General features: G+C 40.2%; 1 protein-coding gene and 1 pseudogene across 1 annotated transcript; one reads left to right on the top strand and one right to left on the bottom strand.

The window, feature by feature from the left end:
- Nucleotides 1-4,639: 4,639 nt before the first annotated feature.
- LOC123630923 lies at nt 4,640-4,764 on the top strand (annotated as a pseudogene).
- A 6,587-nt stretch (nt 4,765-11,351) lies between these two features.
- Nucleotides 11,352-19,341, bottom strand: ADIPOQ (adiponectin, C1Q and collagen domain containing). Its single transcript, XM_045539882.1, has 3 exons — nt 19,265-19,341; nt 12,938-13,159; nt 11,352-12,029 (listed from the first exon to the last, which is right to left on the bottom strand). The coding sequence occupies exons 2-3, from the start codon at nt 13,149-13,151 to the stop codon at nt 11,509-11,511; spliced, it is 735 nt and encodes a 244-aa protein (XP_045395838.1). The 5' UTR covers nt 13,152-13,159; nt 19,265-19,341; the 3' UTR covers nt 11,352-11,508.
- Between the last annotated feature and the right edge of the window lie 1,293 nt (nt 19,342-20,634).

The following is a 20,634-nucleotide window of genomic DNA, read 5'->3' as shown; positions in this document are numbered from 1 at the left end:
TAGGTTTGTTTTGTTTTGAACTATGATTCAGTAGCAACTGTGTTTCCCAATTTTAATTGCTTGGCCGCAAGATTCAAGTTCCCTCATTTTACACTCTCCCTTGAAGACTAATCCACAAGTAATTTAACTGCATACTGGATTTTAAAAAGCTGACATTCTTTAAGAAAATACAACAAAAATCCAACACTCAACAATAGGCAATGGAGCAATCAAAGCTCACTGCTGCTTCAAACCCTTGGGCTCAAGAGAACCTTCTGTCTCAGCCTCCCAAGTAGCTGGGACTACAAGTCCATGCCACCATGCCCAGCTAAAAATTGAATTTGAAGAAATAATGGCCCCAATTTTTCAGATTTGATGAAAAATATATACCTCCAGATCCAAGAATCTAATGAGCCCCAAGCAGGATAGATTTAAAGAAAATCACAGCAAGGCACATTATAATCAAATTGCTGTAAATTCTTAATAAAGACTTAATCTTAAAAGCATCTAGAAACAAACAACACTTGTGTACAGAAAAACCAACTTAAGAATAACATCAGACTTGTCATCAGAAACTACACAAACAGAAGGAAACCTTTAAATGTTGAAAGAAAAACACTGTAAGCCCAGAATTCTATACCAAGAGAAAATATAGTTCAAATATGAAGGCAAAATGAAGATTTTTTCAGTTAAATAAAGAGAAAATTCATTGCCAGAAGAACTGTACCATCAGAAGTGTTAAGAAAGCTCTGCGGATAAAAGGAAAAAGAGCTCAGAGGAAATGATAAGAACTTGATGGAAACTTGAAGGAATAAAGAGCACTGGAAATAGTAAACATGCAGGTAAGTATAAAAAGAATTTGTTCATATATTTTAATTTTTAAAGAAGACAATTCATTATGCAAAGCAAAAATAATAATAGCATCTTGTATAATTTATAATGTATGTAGAAATAAAATATGTGACTGCAATTACACAATGAGAGGTGGGAAATGGAAGTACACTGTTGTAAAGTCTATACATCATGTACGAAATGTATAATATTAGTTAAAACATAGTCTTATAAATTTTGAAATGCATTTTATAAACCATAAAGCAACAAAGAAAACCAAAACAAAGAGGTATAGTTAATAAGCCAGTACTGAAAATACAATGAATACAAAAATATACTCATTTAATCCACAAAAAGGCAGAAAAAGATGAAATAATAAACAAAAAAACATATGAGACAAGTAAAAATAAATAGCAGGATGGTGGATTTAGTCCTAGCCATATGGATAATTCCATTAACTATAAATGATCCAAATACTGAAATAAAAGGCAGAGATCATCAGATTGGATAAATAAGAAACAATCAACAATATGCTGTATATCAGAAGTTCATTTTAAATAAATGAAGAAAGAAGTATAAAAAATAAAAGCATGGAAAGCAATAAAACATGCAAACATCAATATAATAAGAAAATCAAATGGCCAAATTAATATAACATTGGACCTCATAGCAATGAATTTTAACAGGGATTGAGAGGGATATTTCATAGTGATGAAGAGCTAAGTTTATTCAAAAGACATAACAATCCTAAATGTCTATACACAGTGATGTGCTGATTAAATATGTAACAACTGACTCACCCGTAATAAAAAGCTCTGATTTGAAATATTTTCAGGTATAAATACTTCCATCATGGCCAATTTTAAACTACAACATGGTATCTCTGAATACAGAGTTGAGAAAAGATTTGCATAATTATTTCTTGTGGGCGGGAATGTACTGAAATCACTATATGCATTTCATAACAATTTCAAAACTGTTATGAGGCAAAATCTGATGGAAACGAAGCAATACCTATTACAGAAATAGATCAATTCACCATCATAATTGGAGTTTTCACTACCCTCTCAATAATTGAAAGAACAAGTAGAAAATCAGTGAGGATATAGAACACTTAACACTGTCAACCAACTTGACCTATTGACATTTATAGATCATTCTATTTAAAAACAGCAGAAAATACATTCTTCTCAAATAAACAGAAACATTCACTAAGGTAGACCGTAAGTGGCCATAAAATAAGTCTCAATAAATAAAGGGATGGGGGAGACTGATGCAGGGGGATTGCTTGAGCCCAGGAGTTTGGGGTTGCAGTGAGCTATGATGATGCCACTGCACTCTACCCGGGGTGACAGAGTGAGATTCTGTCTCAAAAAAACAAAAAATTCTTATATAGTCTCATTTGTTTGCTCTTTCAGATGAGCATCACAAAAGAAAATCATTAACACCCCTGAAAATTCACCAGGAGCAACAAAACAAGAAAAGGGGTATAATGACAAGTCATAAACTTCAAAATGCGGCTATTGAGGAAGAAAAGATCCTGACAGAGCATGGCGAGGCTTCTAATCCCACTGTAACCTCCCACCCACAGAGACTACTGAGGAAAGCAGGGGATTGGACAATTCCTGAGAGTTCTCCTCAACCTGGGGAAAAGCAGACTCAAGAGGTAAGTAAGTACCCTAAGGAAAAGTCAAGGAAAAACTTGTCAGAGTACAGGCTAGTGTACCTCGAAATCTCAGTGGAAGATCTGATGGTTTACAGGGCACTATCAGAAATCCAGGAGTATTCTACCATAGGAACAAGATATGGCCAATGAGATGGATTGATTTGTAGTATCAGACATTTAACATCATTTCAGAAGAGAGAGTAAAACCCAGGTTACCAACAAAAGCCACACACAACCCCAGAAGAGGTCTGCTTCTGTGCTCCCAGTCTCAGAACACTGAATAGAAAGCACGGTTTTAGCTTTCACCCTGTGCCCATAGGTTGGAGGTGACACAAGCAAATATTAGGAATGGGGGTCATGGAGAGTTCATCTTCACTGTATCAGAGCAAGCTGAAGGGCTGGAAAGACATGCTCACATTCAACACAAGCAAGCTAGAATCAGCCTGGTATACTATAGAAAAACAAAAAAAGAAACTAACACAGCATACCAAAGAAGAACCAAGAACTCAGTATAGCAGAAAAAAATATATATATAAAACAAACAAACAACAAAAAAAACCCTTTCCATGAGTGCTTATTTTACGGAAAACTGTGATAAGAATATGACTAAAATAAAACATGGGGAAGCTCAAAGATAAGAGGATAAAGTGACAGAACTTCCAAAACATTAAGTAAGAATGATGAAAGCAAGCATCCTTGTTTTGTACCAATTTTGATGGGGATGCATTTAATGTTTCCCTGTTTATTACAACCTTGGATGTTATTTAGAATTCATTATTTTTTTCTTGAAGATTCCAGAAGTATGTTTTCCTTTCTCATGTTAGGGAGAAAGCACTGCATTTTTAACTTACAAATTTTTAAATAAAGTATGGTTGAACATTGACTTAACCTGTTTTAGCTGGCATACACAAGCTATTTTGCAAACTCCTTATTTTTCTTGCATCACACTACAAAGAACCTCAGTGCAGTCCTCAGAACTTGTCCACATGAATGATGAGTGAGACATTTCATCATATTTCCTTTTAACAGCCAGACTTTCTGTCATATAGCAAATTCAATGACTCATTCTACAAAGGCAAGTTCTTCCACTGCTTGGATTTACAGGATTGCTAATATTAGGTCTACAGGTTGTATAAACATTCCGTCACCCAAATATCTTGAAACTATAAAAAAAATCCAGTGAAATTGGAGTTTATTCTTTCTACGCATATGATATTTGGAGTCAGGTAACTCTGTTATGAGTCCTTCTTCTACAGTTTACTAGCTACAACTTTGAGCCAGTTAATTGTCTTTTCTAAGCTCCAGTTTTCTTACCTAACAATTGGGTCAATGATATTTAATTTATAGGGTGTTGTAAGGATTAAATAACATAATCTATTCAAGCAGGTACTTCAAAATAGTAATTTAAATTATTATTGCTATTATTTTTTAAAATTATGATATGCCTGGTACATAACAGACACTCAATAAATATTTACTGAATGAGTGAAGGATCTTTGTAAAGAGTTCAAAGGTAAAATAGAAAGTCTCTGTCCACAAGGGATTTCTAAGCTGGAAGATTAATTGCTAATAAAATAAATATAAATAAAGTTAGGGTTCTAGGTCTGATCTTATGGGAGCTTAATGATGTGACTCTATTACCCCGTTATCAAATATTCTCCCCAACTAGGCCTCAGCCAGGTCTCTGGGCACAGTCACAGAATAATTCTTGACCATGTGTACTTTTTGAATACAAATAAAAGAGACTAACTTGAGCTAACTTAAGTTAAAAGGGGAAATGGCATAAAAATCCAGGAACTGGTGTTCCATGGGACCCATGGGTAGAGATGCAGCTACATCTCAAGCAGGACTGAAACCAAAGAGTGGGAACCACCAGGATCCCCACCCCTCTCTCTCTGACTTTGAATTCTGTTTCTGTGAAAGCCTCTTTCTTGCTCACAGCTGGGCCTCTTCTCTCTCTAGACTGCAGAGCAAAAGGTGGCCACCCATGAGCCTTGAATCTGTATGTTTTGCATCTATCCTAGTTTATATTCCTGGAGAAATCTTGCTGGCCCAGTGCTACTATGACAGATCATCACAGACCAGGTAATTTAGAAAGACCAGAAATTTATTGGCTCACAGTTCTGGGAGCTGGGAAATCCAAGATTAAGATGTCAGCAACTGATCCTTTTGTTGTTCATAAGCATGATGATTGGGTGTTCACGCATGATGATTGGGTGTTCACGCAGATGTGTGAGATGTGTCTCCCTCAAACCTTGTTATGACATCGGCACGTTACCTGTCTGACGTGAAAAATAAATAAATAAATAAGACGTCAGCAACTGGCGAAGACCTTCTTGCTGCATCATCCCGTAGTGGAAGGCATCCCATGGCAGAAGGGCAAAGCCCTCATGACCTAAACACCTCTTAGAGGTCCCACCTCTTAATACTGTGACAATAGCAACTAAATTTCAACATGAGTTTTGGAGGGAACAAACATTCAAACCATAGCACCCAGCGTAGATCAAGTGTCTTTCCTGATCTGTTCAATGGCCACTAGGAGAAAGGGATCAGACTGGACCACAGGGCTGCCTATAGGCAGGGCCAAGGATTGGTCCTCCATGAAGGGAGAAACGGCAGAATATCCAGCAGGTGCCTCCCACATCACAGCCACAGACTGACCCTTACCCCAGTCACAGCCCTCATCCTGCTCACATACTAAACAGCAGATTCAACTTTGCTCCTGGCCCAGGAATCCACTTACAATGATCTTGTGAAGCATACATGGCTAACAAATTGAAGAGGCCTCTGCATTTTCATTGTTTCACTTACTTTTGGGGAAAAAAAATGTGTTTTTTACATAGTAAATTTTGTTCAAAATTATTTTTATTTGCTGTAAAATACCTGGATGAAAACTAAAAAGAGCAAAGAAAAAAATCTCGTTATTAATATTTTCAAGCATTCTTAAAAACCTGGATATTTCCAGACATCTCTAAGTAAAATGCTGCATGAATAAAATTCCTGAATTTGGAGGTAAATATTTCTCCTTTGATCCCTGTGGGAGAGGTCATGCTGACCACGTCAGCCTCTGGCACAATGTTTGATGTATTCTCATCATTCACTCCAGGCACAGGAAAAATCAGGGGCCAGAGTCACAATCAGGATCTTACTTGGCCCCAGCCTCCCTTGGTTAAGGAATTTTTGGTACTCTCCACATTCTCTCTTCAACGTGGGTCTTTCTCAAGATCAGATTTATTTTCTTTGACTTCCATCAAGTTCAGGGTAAATTATATGCCTTCTTGGGGCTTCTGCCATCTCTAAATCCTTTTTCCCTTTTTTTTTTTTAGAAGTATCACGGGATATAGGATGTCCAGTGTCAGCCAAGAGGGAGTAAGCCAACTGCAGTCAACTTTTCCCACTGATTGTAACTAACATTGTGAACAAAATGCAAAAAAATAAAATAAAAATTAAAATGTAAAGAAGCTAAAAAGTAAATAATAGCAAGGAGATTGAGGACTAAAGTCAAAACTTTAATAATGACCCATAGTGTGGGTGAGTTTTGTGGTGTATTTTTATCTTCTTTATCATCTTTAAATCCAGCAAGATTTAACCTAAGGGCTGGTCAAGCCTTGGAATTGTGTAAGTCAGCACTGCCAGAAAAACTCCAGGAGAAATCACCTCTTGCATCCCAGAAGACCAAGAAAAGTAACCCCTGCATGACAGAGAGTATAAGAGAAATCTCTGATTTTTTTTTTTGTTTATAAAACAAAACACACAGCTGGGAAGTATTTTATTTTTTTCTATTTCATAACATTGTCCAAGACCACAAGATTTTAAAGGTCTCTTTCCCGCAACTTTTCTGACTTCGGAGTACTACTTAAAAATATTTACCGATGCTATAAATATTACTGTTTTTGTATGTATTAACGATTTTAATGAATGTCATATCCACTATACTATACCTTTTGCTGCTCTGATCAGAAAGGTAAACAGAAACTTTAAATCAGATGTTTGACATTCAAAAATGTTTTTTAAAAGTATATCCAAGCAACCTAAATCTACATCAGCAATTATTAAAATTAGTTTTGTTGGGTTTGGCAGTCTCATTCTGTGTCCTCAGTTCTTGGTGAGCTTGTGGCTGAAGAATGACCAGACACACTTAAGTAAGATAAGCACAAGGGAAAATTTATTGAGGGTGAGCAAGATAGGATTGTAGAACAAGAGCAAGATATAGGTTTGTAGAGCAAGATAAATATGCCACAGATGATGACCAGACCCCCTGTGGTGGCAAAAAGAGACCTTGGTTATGGTCTGGGTCTTGTTTTATAGTGTCCAGATAGGAACTTCCCCGTGGTTCAAACTTCACCATGGAACCACTTTGATTAGACAGTTGGGAGTTATATGACCTGAGTCTTACTTGCATGTAGATCTCCCATGGGCCTCTCTGAAAGACAGTTGTTCTAGGTCACTTTTCCAGACTCTATTGTACCTATGCTGCTTGGCATCCACTTTCATCTCTAGGAGACCTGGAATCCCTTGCTATCTACCTAACAGTTTTAGGAGTTATTATTAATAATTCCCAACAAAGAAGTAGTGAAGCATGTATAAGATTTTAAAAATTATATATAATTTAAAAAACAAATTTTAAATTTTAAATGAAAAAGATCTATGGCCAAATTTTATTAAAAGTTTGAGCATCATTTGATATCTTAATTTTTAGGCTATTCAGAAATATATTTTGTGAATAATAAGAATTATTTCATAAATATACATATGTATGAATAGAGGCTAGGCATGGTGGCTCATGCCTGTAATCCTAGCACTCTGGGAGGCCAAAGTGGGAGGATCACCTGAGGTTAGCAGCTTGAGACCAGCCTGAGCAAGAACAAGACCATGTCTCTACAAAAACCAGAAAAATTATCCAGCTCCAGGTGTTTCTCTATAGCAATGCGAAATGGATTAACACAATCTTAAAAGCAACTGGAAGAAACAAAGTGCTAAATTACACATAAGGGAAAAGTATGACTACAGGTTTCTCACCAGAAATCACAGAGCCCAGAAGACAATGAGACAGCATCTTTAAAGTGCTAGGAGAAAGTAAATAAACAAATAAATAAAGTGTGGGAAGAACTGTCAACTTTGAATTCAATATCCAGCAAAAATACCCTCCAGGAATGCAGGCAAAATAAAGGCATTCTCAGATGAAGGAAAACTGAGAGAATTCACCACCAACAGACCTGCTCTAAAATAAATGCTAAAGAAACTTTTTCAGGTTGAGAGGAAATTAGACCAGAGGGAAACATGGAATAAAGTAATGAATAAAGAACAAAAGAAATGATAAATATCTGGATAGAGCATTTTTCTCCTCTTAAATTCTTTGAAATATATGTGACTGTTGAAAGCAAAAATTACAACATTGTTTATAATGTTTCAATGTAAATATATATAATATATGTGACAACTATAACACAAAGGGGGAAGGATAAAGAAACTAAAATGATTATAAGGCTTCTATAGTTTACTTGCGGTAGTAAAATGTTACCTGTAAGTATACCATGAACAGTTAAATATATTGTAATCCTTAGAACAACCAATAAAAAATACCACATAGACATAAAGCCAAAATCCCAATAAATAAAGATGAAATACTATGAAATATTTAAATAATCCAAAAGAAGTCAGAAAAGAGAATAAAACAGAGGTGGCAAACATAAATAAAATGGTCATCTTAAATTTAATCATAACAAAAATTTTATTAAATATAAATTGTCTAAACACCAATTCAAAGACAGACATCTCCAGACTGGTTAAAAAACATGTAGTCTGCAAGAAACAACTACATGCAGTAGGTAAGAAACATATTTTAAATATAATAATATACATATATTTAAAGGAACATGGTGGAATAAGATATACTATGCAAACACTAACCAAAAGAAAGTGAAATGCCTATATTTTCAAAGACCTCAGAATATGGAACATTATCAGAGATAAAGAAGGACATTACCTCATGATAAAAGGGTAAATTCACCAAGAAGTCTTAACACTAAATGTGCACGTATCTAACAACAGAGCTTCAAAATACATGAAGCAAAAGCTGACAGAACTGAAGAGAAATAAACATTCACAATTATACTTGAAGGCATCATGAGACCATGGCTTCTGAAATCTTGGCCATAACTTCTCTGAAGAGGTATTATATAGATTGGCCCTCTCTGTGCCTCTGATTTCACAAAGAAATGACTCTGCTCCAGAGAGTTCAGAGTGACTATGACATGATGTCCAATGTTGTGAGGATCCTAGCCAGATGTGGGACTGTGAGTGTGGCCAGACATTAGCTACTTGTAGAAATTTTAGGGAAAATCAATAGTAATTTTCCAGCGGTATCTCTCTGAGAAACTTAAGGAAGTTCAAATGTAGCATTAAGAATTTGTTGTGGGCCGGGCGTGGCGGCTCACGCCTGTAATCCTAGCACTCTGGGAGGCCGAGGCGGGTGGATCGCTGGAGGTCAGGAGTTTGAGACCAGCCTGAGCAAGAGTGAGACCCCGTTTCTACTAAACATAGAAAGAAATTATACAGACAAGCTAAAAATATATATAGAAAAATTAGCCGGGCATGGTGGCACATGCCTGTAGTCCCAGCTACTCAGGAGGCTGAGGCAGGAGGATTGCCTGAGCCCAGGAGTCTGAGGTTGCTGTGAGCTAGGCTGACACCACGGCACTCACTCTAGCCCGGGCAACAGAGTAAGACTCCGTCTCAAAAAAAAAAAAAAAAAAAGAATTTGTTGTGGACAAGTGTTGTTTTGTATCCATCATTCATTCTCCCACTTCTAGTAACAGTGTTCAGATTCTGCTTTAGAAAAAACACCTCTAAATATTGTTGGCTTGAGCCACACTTAAGTCAATAAGTATATTTCATCCTCCTGACTTCGGTGATTGGTCACAGATGGGAACACAACTCAGTGAGAGCCAATAAGATGCTGGGTCTAATGGGAAAGAGAGCTTCCTCTTTCCTCTTTGGGGACCCCCAGAAAAGACAATGTCTCTAGATGGATGGTGTGGTGTGAGGGTACGAAAGGTGGGTAGGCTGCCGTCTTTTTGATATCATGAGGGAAAGTCTGGAAATATACTGTGCAGAACCTGAGGGTGAAACCTACACTGTGGAAATCAGAATGGAAGAACAGATAGAACACGGACTTGATTTCTCTGAGCCTTTGGTTCAAGCCTTACCTAAATACAGAACAGACAAAACAGCTCTGGTATTTTCTATTATGCAAAGGAATAAATTTTTCCATTTTTCTTTCTTTCTTTTCTTTTTTTTCCCTCACATTAGTTTGAGCTGAGTTTCTGTCATTCGTAACAGAATCCTCACTAATACAGGGTTAACTCTCACCTCTTCATTCCTCTCCAAACATCGTATCTTTCTCAAAAATGAAAACAAAAGTCACGTGAAGCAAGTGATTTTGCATTTAATGCTGGACAGTATCTTTACTTGTAGAAAATAATGATATGCAAGCATTTAAAAGACAAAACTTTATATGTGGAAATAATAATCCCTTAATGAATAGCAATCACAAAGGAATCACTCAGCATTTAAAATTGTAAGCAAAATACTTCTTCTATATTTATACAGAACGCTATTAACTCTGCTTTTGCTAAAACCTTTGAAAAAAAATCACCTGAGTGATTGCCTCCTGAGAGAATGTTTATCACCACCATCCACTACCTATAATTCTTAAAGAGTAAGAATAAATTCAGGAGACGCAGTCTTCCCTGACCCTGTTGGTACTCAAGGAAAGAATGGATTCCAAATACCTTCATGGGTTTTGCATTTCAGGCTCAAGCTACTTCCTTGAGTGAAAATTCCTTAAGTGTTCTGAAAAGCACAATCTTCCCTAACCTCAAGGGAAAAGATTCACACTATCCAGTTGAACAGGGATCGGGTGCTTAAAACCAGGGAGTTCCCAAAATGAAAGTGTTTCTGTGGATAAGGACTGGTTATGTGGAGAGACTGAATTGGAGTTAATTCTGGGTAGATAAGGAATTCAAGAGATTGATCTTCAAGCGGCATTTATCCAGGATCTGCAAGAATTTCAGATGTGAAGAAAGCACAGTCCTTACCTGGCAGTTGCCCCTACCCTGGTGGGAGGATGCCTCTCACACCCAAGATTCTCAGCGGGGGTAAAATGTGAGATATCACATCAGTAAAGCTCCTGGTCAGGTGGCCTTGAGAAACAGGGAGGAGTTCAGTGTTGGGGGTGGAGGTGGCTTTCCCCGGGGGCGGGGAGCATGAGAAGAGTCACAGAGAAGAGGAAGTACAGAGCAGTGCAGGGGCCATTGAGTAGTGCAGCTGGGATGGGATGCACACAATCATAGAACCACCTTCTCTGAGAAAGCTCTGTTGTGTGTGTGTGGAGGGGGGGTCTTAGCTTGTGCTGAAGGCAAATTCAGAGGCCCCCCAAGTGAGGTGGGTAACAGACACCTATCAACAGTACAAAAAGGCCGTGTACTTCTGAAAAAGGCACAGCCTAGTGAAAAAAGTCCATAGCTCTTGATTTGATTTCTAGCTCTACCACTTAATACCTGTGTGACCTTAGACATTCATTTAAGTCTCTCAGCCTCAGAACCTTAACTGTAAAAAGAGGAGAATTATATCCTTCCTATGTACCTTACAGGGTTGGCATAAACATCAGGAGAGACAGTAGGTACAAAATAGCATTGTCAACTACTTCTTTGTAGTTGGTTATCTTGTCATGTGTGTGAAGCTTCCTAGTAAATGTTATTAATACCCTTTTATTGCCACTGCATAAGAAATCCTTGAGGCTAGGGAACATGTCTTCTTCACGACTGGGAACATAGCATATGATTTTTTTAATAAAATGTTACTTGATGAATGAATGAATAAAGGAATGAGTAAATGAATGAATAATGTTCAGAGCCCTCCAAAACTAAATAATAATCAATCTCCTATAATAACTACACTGAAAGCCTGTTGACTATTCTTTGACCGACTTCTGGCAGTTTGGCCTGGTGTAGGCTCTAAGTGAGCAGTGATCAGTTGGTGTCATAGTAGAGAAGGAAGCCTGTGAAAGTGGAGTCATTGACATTGTCTGCATAGAGTCCATTGTGCTCTCCTTCCCCGTACACCTGGAGCCAGACTTGGTCGCCCACCTCCAGATGCAAAAGCACAGAGCCAGAAGCTTGGTCCAAGTTCTTGTCCTGGTACTGGTCATAGGTAAAGAGCACAGCCTTGTCCTTCTTGAAGAGGCTAACCTTCACATCCTTCATATAGACGGTGATGTGGTAGGTGAAGTAGTACAACCCAGGAATGTTGCAGTGGAATTTACCCGTGGTGCCATCATAGTGGTTTTGCTGATTGTAGAAGATCTTGGTAAAGCGAATGGGAACATTGGGGACAGTGACGCGATTCTCCAATCCCACACTGAATGCTGAGCGGTATACATAGGCACCTTCTCCAGGTTCTCCTTTCCTGCCTGGGTTTCCCGGAAAGCCTCGGGGACCTTCAGCCCCAGTCATTCCAGTCTCACAAGTATCACCCTTAGGACCAACAGGACCTAGAAAACGAGAGGACCTCAGTGACTACAGGGAACAGAACTCCTGCCTAGGTTGGTTCCAGCCTAAAGTACTGTCCCTGTGACTCCCATCTACAGTCTACTTGACTTACACAGCAAGGAACCATCAAGAACTCCCAAAAGAGAAGAAATGTCAATTTTTCATTCCAAATCCCCCACAGCCTAGCAGGCTCCCATAAATTCATCTCCAACTTTACCTCCTGTCAGTCTCCATCACATCCCCTCCACTCTGTCAGGCCTTTATACACTGGCTCAGTTAACCACACTGTGCTCTTCTGTCCTCTCTATCTAGGATGCCCTTCCTCTTCTATTCTACCTACCTCAAGCCCTGCCTCCCCACCTTGAAGCCTTCATGCTTAATTCAGGTCTGCATTGAGTGCATTTCTCTGTGTTTCATACTTTGCGTATTTGTTCACATTCAGTTTGGTATATTTAGACTTTCTTGCAGTAACCACTAACAGAGTCTTGTGCATTAGACTTATCTTCTTAACTAGACCAAGATTTCTCCAGAAGCAAGGCTGTGACCTTCAAGCGGTGTTCAGTAAGTGTGGTTGGGTCACTGGATGGAATGGGAATTAAGTGAACTAGAAGGGGAACAGAAGTATGAACATGTTGGGAATAGGAATGAGGGCGGGGATGGGAAGGGGGATGGGGAAGGAGATGCAAATGGAGCAGAGTCAAAGGGTACTTGGTTATAGGGGTACCACCTTTCCTCATCCCTGGGAGATCAACCCAAATCTGTTTCAGATTCCTTATGGGTTACATAAAAAAGTTTTGCTTCTTCCCTATGTTTAGGGCTTAGTTAGTGACTAATGCCTCATATCACCCTGGAAGCCCTACTTTACCCAAGAGAGGTCTGTAATGAAGGAGGCCAAAAACCTTGTTCTTACCTGGATCTCCTTTCTCACCCTTTTCACCAGGGGCACCATCTCTGCCATCACGGCCTGGGGTCCCATTGTGGCCAGGATGCCCTGGGATGCCTGCCATCCAACCTGTGCAGCCACCCTTGGGTGAGGGAAGCAGGACTCCTGTCCCTTCAGTTGTGGTGTCCTGGCCATGGCTGGGCAGGACTAACAGAAGCAGAACAGTTCGCAGCAACAGCATCCTGGGCCCTGGAATCCACATGTGCATGGTCACCCACAGGAGAGACAGACCCTACACGGCACACCCAGCCAGGACCTAGACGGGACTGCATCCATCTCAGCAGAGGCCACTTCTAAGAACTGCTCTCTCAATGCTCGCTCCTTACAGGAAGATTTTTCTGTGGTCTACCTTGATCTCTTTCTGCCCTGAAATTTGCAATTGTTCCCTGTGTGTATTCTTTCCTTGGCAAGATTGTGAGTTCAGTGATGTCAGGGATAACACTCTCTAATTTCCTCACATCTGAGCACAGGATTAAGCACAGGGAAAGCTCCAAGAGTCAACTTGCCAAGAATCCATCCTTGAGTTTTCCAGGAATGATGACTCGCATAGCTCCACTCAACTGTAAACCAATGTCTCTCTCCCTAGTTCTGTTCTTTTTCTTCCCCTCCTCTTCTCTCAGATTCTGTTTCTGTTCTTCTTTTTACTCTCCTACTCTCTCTCTTCCTCTTCCTCTGTCTTGGGTCACATGTTTGACCATTGGGTATATTATGCATGCACACACACATTCATGCGCACACGCGCACACACACAGCTTCACCTTAAGTTAAACAGGCAACCAGAGACACATTTTCCCATGAGCATATCCACTGACACTTTGCCTGGGCCACATTTAGTTGCTCCTTCCCTGCCTGATGCCTATTCAGCCTTTAGGACACAGTCTGGACATCACCTCTTTCAGGAAGTCCTCCCTGTCCTCCCTCTCCCATCTCAGTTGTTTGTTCCTCCTGTATGTTTCCCCAGTGCCCTGGCTTATCGCTGTTATTGTGTTCCTTGCACTCTCCTGTAATTCCTGTTTTGCTCACCCATTTCCCCATTAAACAAAATACTAGAACACTACTAGCACAGAGTGGGGACTAAATAGATACTTTTATAATGAAAGAAAGAAAGCAAGAGAGAGCCAGAGGGAGGGAGGAAGAGAAAGAGAAAGGAAGGAAAAAGGAAGAATGGAAGGGGGAAGAAAGGAGGGAGAGTGAAGTATATTTGAAATATGTATTCTGTGTGTGTGTGTGTGTGTGTGTGTGTATACACATGCACATATATATATATATATACATTTATATAGCTCTTTGGAAACTACAGAAAACAAGAATTTCTCTGCTTATTTGTTTTAATTTTTTTTTAATTTCAGCATATTACAGGGGGTATAAATGTTTAGGTTACATATATTGCCTTTGCCCCACCAGAGTTAGAGCTTCCGTGGATGCGGAGAGATAGGAACACTCATACGCTGCTGGTGGGACTGCAAACTAGTACAACCTCTGTGGAAAGTAATATGGAGATATCTCAAAAAGCTACAGGTAGAACTACCATTACTGGGAATCTACCTGAAAGAACAAAAGACAATCTATAAAAAAGACATCTGCACTAGAATGTTTATAGCAGCACAAGTCTCTGCTTATTTTTTATCATAGAAATCACACTTTACAAAAAAATTATTCCCCTATTTTTGCTTTGTCATTTTCTAATTTTTATAATCACTTTTTTTTTTTTTTTGAGACAGGATATCATTCTATTGCCAGGGTAGAATACAGTGGCATCATCATAGCTCACTGCAATTTCAAATTCCTGGGCTCAAGCCATCCTCCTGCCTCAGCCTCCTGAAGAGCTGGGACTACAGGCACAAGCCACCACATCCAATTAATTTTTCTGTTCTTTGTAGAGACAGGGTCTCACTCTTGCTCAGGCTGGTCTCGAACTCCTGGCCTCAAGTCATCCTCCGGCCTCTGCCTTCCAAAGTGCTAGGATTACAGGTATGAGCCACCATGCCTGGCCTATAATTGCTATTTTAAATGTCTGTATACTAGTCCATCAAGTGAATATGGCCAAAATATACTTAACCATTTCCATTTTGTTACATTTTTAACCTATTTCCATTTTAAAATATTTTATATTCTGTGACAAATTATACTTTGATTTTAAAATAATATTTTAAACATCATCTGGTATATAGCTTTTCCCAAAATTATTGACCCATTATGACATAATCACAGAAGTAAATTACTGGACCAAAAGGGGTGAACATGTCTCTTGATATATATTCCCACACTGCAGTATGTTACACTGCCACCTAGTAGTACATTAGTGTGTATGTATGAAAGGGCCTATCTTAACTGTCCTCATCAGCTTTGGGTATTATCTTAAAATACATTTTTGCATTGTTAGTTTAATGAACCAAAGAAATGGTACCTCACTGCTGGAGTTTTCATTCTTCAATCATTAATGAGTTGTACATTTTTAAAGGCCTATTTCCTAAATTAATTCCTCAATCATGATATCTCCAATTGTTCTTTGTCACTTAATTTATTAGAGACATAACTTTTTTTTTTTTTTCGAGACAGAGTCTTGCTCTGTTGCCTGGGCTAGAGTGCTGTGGCATCATCCTAGCTCACAGCAACCTCAAACTCCTGGGCTCAAGCAATCCTTCTGCCTCAACCTCCTGAGTAGCTGGGACTACAGGCATGCGGCACCATGCCTGGCTAATTTTTTCTATATATGTTTTTAGTTGTCCAGCTAATTTCTTTCTATTTTTAGTAGAGACGGGGTCTCACTCTTGCTCAGGCTGGTCTTGAACTCCTGACATTGAGCAATCCTCCCGCCTCAGCCTCCCAGAGTGCTAGGATTACAGGCGTGAGCCACCACTCCCAGCCAAGAGACATAACCTTTGAATCAATTTCTGTGAGCTCTTTGTACCAACATTTTATATATGCTATGACTATTTCCTTTAGTGTGCAGATTATTCTCTTGTTTTGTTTATCCTGATTTTCAGTTGTACAGAAGTTTTAGTTTTTGTATAGTCAACTCTATTGATATTTTTCTTTGCTTCTAAGTGTTAAACAGTCCTTATCCATGTTAGGATTTCGTAAGTATTTTATTTTCTTCTATTTTTTTCCTATTGTTTGGCATATTTAAAATTTCACTCTTTAATCCAACTCTATTTTTTTTTTTTGTTTTAATGTAAGCTATGAGCTAAAGTACTCAAATGATTTCCCCCCATTTAAAGACTGGCTGTTTAAACACCTTTAATTAAATTAATCTTTTCTTTCACTATTGATTGAATGTATCATTTATCAAATATCAAGTTCTGATATGATCTTAAAGGTAAAATAAGAGTTGAGAATGAAACTGGCAGACAGAGAGAAGAAAGGAGACAGAAATAACAACAGCAGCAGAGACAGGTGCTACCAGAGTCAGGTGTTGCCCCTTAGGTGTCAAGAGTATTTTTAAGGTCTGCTCTTATCACCTATGTGTACATTTGTCGCCCTCTACTGAACTTGAAGAGAACTTTGAGCTCTGTACTTGCTTTCTCCAGAAATGAGAGAGACGAATCTATGAGGCTGTGCTGTTTTCTACAGGAAGACAGGAGGAGAAAACCCGGAATATGCGAACTGGTGAAGGCAACTAAGCCAGACCCCAAAGACAAAGGGTGTTGTTGTCTTTCCCAAACCCTGGAGGGAGGGCAAAGTCAGAGGTCTCTAGAGCAATTGTTAATATTTTGATTGTTACCTTCTATTTTTACAGGGGAAAGCATTATTAAATGGAACTGGGGATTGTAATCTAAGACTCAGTCGTGCCTAGGAAGAAAAATTTTACTTGGATCACGAAGCTAAATCCCAAGTGCCACTTATAATTGTTTGCCTTTGCAGCATACTATTTATTTGTAAAGTCCTTACTTCACTTAATATCTCATTTAATTCTCACAACCATTTTGAGAGACAGTATGGGGTAGAATAGGGAGCACAGGGTCTATGATCTTAGTGCAGAGGTGCAAATAATTTGTTCTTACCTGTAACATGCTTCCATCTTATGTTTGTTGGAAGATTTAATGGCATAATCCATGTAGAGTGCTTAGAATGATGACTGGCACATGTCAGTGCTCAATAAATGTTAGCTATGACTGTACCAATTTTAGAGATGAGGAAAAGGGGCTTCAGAAAGGTTAAGTGACTTGTCCAAGATCACAGAGCTAAACATAGAGAGGCTGGAAGTCAAACTCTGGTCTCCCAGAGACGAATAACACACTTTTAGACATTGCTCAGGAAGAGAAAATCATCGTGGTCACATATCCTGCCTTTTAATATTCCACCCTGTAGGGTGGGGGATACAAGAAAAAGTAGCATGAAAAGACCCCTAGATTATGAAGCAAATGACCTGGTTTCTAGTCTAGGCTTCACCTAACTCTCTGGGTGACTTACCTGCCTCCCCCCACCTCCCTGGCTTCATGCTCTTTGCCCAGAAATGTGGGATAGTAATTCTCGCCTAACCTACTTCACAATATTATTGTGAGAGCTAATTGATAGAAAGTATGAAGAAGTACTTTGTAAACTTATGAAGCGCTCCACACAGAGAGCGAACCAGTATTTATGGACCACCTGCTATGGACCACTACTGAATACCCCTCACCCCTTTGATCCCATTTTGCCCACAGAACTCCATGAGGTGGGACTCAATTCCCACAAGAGAAATCCGAAGACCAGAGGTTCAGTAATTTCTGCCCAAAGATAACAAGTAAAAGAGAGCAGACTGAGATTTGAAATCCAAATCACTGCACTGGCCTTTCTGGCAAATCTCACACAGGCATGGACTCATTCACTTTTAAAATTATACAAAGGGATGACCATGATGTTCTTAGGATCCTAAAGGGCTAGTATGATCTCCCGTTTTCATGTTAAAATATATGACAAATTTCACTTTGACCTACTGGAATTTTAGGGGCAACAGCAGAATTCTGTGAAATGCAAGGACTGGGTTCCCTTTGGGACTGACAGGAGGCAGGGCTATATGGGAGAGAGGTCACCAAGCCTAATGCCAACTCCTCCAGTAGGAAAGGGCATTAAGGCAACAAAATCCTTGAATGTCAGAGCCAAGGGACCCTGGAAATCATCTCACCCTTGCCCTGCTTTTCAAGTGGGGAGGCTGAGAAGGAGAAGGAATGTATTTATTAGATCTGCATAGAAGCCAGCTCCCACACTGGGAGATTTTACACATTATTTATTTTCATCTTTATAAGAACCCAAGGAAAATGATCTCAACTTTAGAATCGGGGATACTGAGAGATTAATGAAATGATCCCTGAGAGAATACTGTTCTGACTTCCAAACCATTGAGTCTTCTAAAAGCATTGCATGGAGCTTCTCAGACTCAGCTTCCTAATCTGCTAAATGGGATCATGTGAGATGAGGAACATGAGAACATTTTGACATTGGTAAGGGCTCTTCGGAGTATAATTTGCATAAGGCACTTGGAAACCTTATTTCATATAATATATCCATAGATCTGCTTTTGACTCTAATGTATAGAAGAACCTGGGATTTGAAGAGGCCGAGATGCTGGCTTAAGATTATGCAACCATTGTGTTGAATTATGTGAAACTGCTTTTTTTTTTTTTGAAACAGAGTCTCACTCAGTAGCCCTAGGTAGAGAGCAGTGGCATCATCATAGCTACTGCAACCTCAAACTCTTGGGCTCAAGTGATCCTCCTGCATCAGCCTCCCGAGTAGCTGGGACTACAGGCACGTGCTACCATACCCAGCTATTTTTCTATTTTTAGTAGAGATGGGGTCTCGCTCTTGCTCAGGATGGTCTTGAACCCTTGACCTCAGCAATCCTCCCACCTCAGCCTCCCAGAGTGCTAGGATTACAAGTGTGAGCCACTGCACCAGGCCTGAAACTGCCATTTTTAAGGTTCAAAATGTAGAATATTGGCAATTTCACATGGCAATTTCACAACCCAATGATAAATGGCAGAACCAGTAATCAATTCAGCTTTATCTGGCTCTCAGGAGCACTGTCTGAAAGTTTTCATTCAGCCCTGCAAGAGAACTGTTAGTATCTTGATGCCCAACACACATACACACCCACACACACACACCCATACACACACACCCCCATACACACACCCCCATACACACCCACACACCCATACACACACACACCCCCATACACACGCACACACCCATATCTGTACCCTCAAGGAACAGCTAGAGTAGAGCATCCCTCCACTGCATTTTTAGGACAAGTTCCTTTCCACATTAAGGAATTGTGGTTGAAAGCTTCTACTTGCCAAAAACCATTACCTACTGTCTTCAGCCAAGTGTTATGGGCCACCGGTCCTCTGGCTTGACAAGGAGTAGTCAGAAAGTTTGTCCCTGCAGCCACCTAAAAAAGACAAGTCCTGTGTCTCTCCTTTAGACTCCAGATTGTCAATTAAGCTGCAGCACTCCCTTCCCACTGCTTGGCTCTGGAACGGCGCTGACACCATCATGTTTCTCTGGACATACTCTGCTGGCACGAAGGGACCCCTCCACCCTATTAACTAGGCAGAGCCAGCCTTACTCCTAATGGAGTCCCTGGGGGTGAGATGCCCCCACTCTATGAGGCTTGATCCAAACCAGGACCTCCCAGACCAGGGACCCAGTCCTCTACTACATGAGGGGCTGGCCAGACCTCCAAAATCCTTCCCATGCTGACCTGCAGCTACAGCTGAAAACCACCCGGATGCCTCAGGCGCAGCACTCACTGGGGTACCTGGGATTGGGCTTGGCAAAGATCAGGCAGCTCCAGTTGCTGCTGTCTGAAAATGCCTTGAAAAATACAATTTTTCATAAGTTCCCACCTACGCCAGGTTTTTCTCACTTTATCCCATTGGAGCCTCTCAATGTCAGATATCCCCATGCCTACAGGTATCCCAAATCTGCAGACAACAACTATGTCACCCTCATCTTTGTATCCTGAGAACCAACCCAGTGTCTGGCCCATAGAATCTGCTCAATCAACGTTTGCTGAGTATAATCAAGTGGTAGAACTGGACTCCTAACTCCAGTCTGAGGTCAGAGCTCAGCTTGGCTTTTCTCAAGCTGCCTTTGAACATGCTTCTTCCTTTGTCCCACCTGGGCAAGCTAAGAAGCAACTTATCCCCTTCTCCTCCTTCATCTAGCTGGACTTCATCTGTGTACGAACCTGCCACCTCTCTGACTCTAACCTCTTTCCTCAGCAGGCATCCTGCCACAGAGTGAATGGGCACAATTCAGGATGGTCCCAGGCATTTTAACCAAAAGGAACAGCTCTCTGTGGGTCAATTGAGGAAGAAACCCAAGGCCTATCTGCCTCCACCAGTGCTGTCCTGGCCAGAGTTTTGCCTATATCCGTCCCGACACTGCTATGGACAGGAGAGCCTGAGCACAGCCCAGTCAGAGGCTATGGACAGCACGCCCACCCAGCCTGGAACTAAGTAAAATTGCTCTTACCCTCCAGTATGGAATCAGAGTCACAGACTGCAGTCAGAACGGAAGTGAGGAGGAGATGGCCTGGCCTCAACAGCCTGGTACTCATGGGGGCAGGCAGTCCCCACCTCACAATCGTCCTGTTTCATTGGCCAGCCCAGCAAGGGTGAGGGGCCAGTGGGTGGGCATTTTGCCCCTGGCAGCTACCTCCAGCCTCCACCCCA

Source organism: Lemur catta, chromosome 1 (genome assembly GCF_020740605.2).
Source record: "Lemur catta isolate mLemCat1 chromosome 1, mLemCat1.pri, whole genome shotgun sequence".
NCBI lineage: Eukaryota > Metazoa > Chordata > Mammalia > Primates > Lemuridae > Lemur > Lemur catta.
Note: the sequence above shows the minus strand (reverse complement) of the source record. Positions and strands in the feature narration are given on the sequence as shown.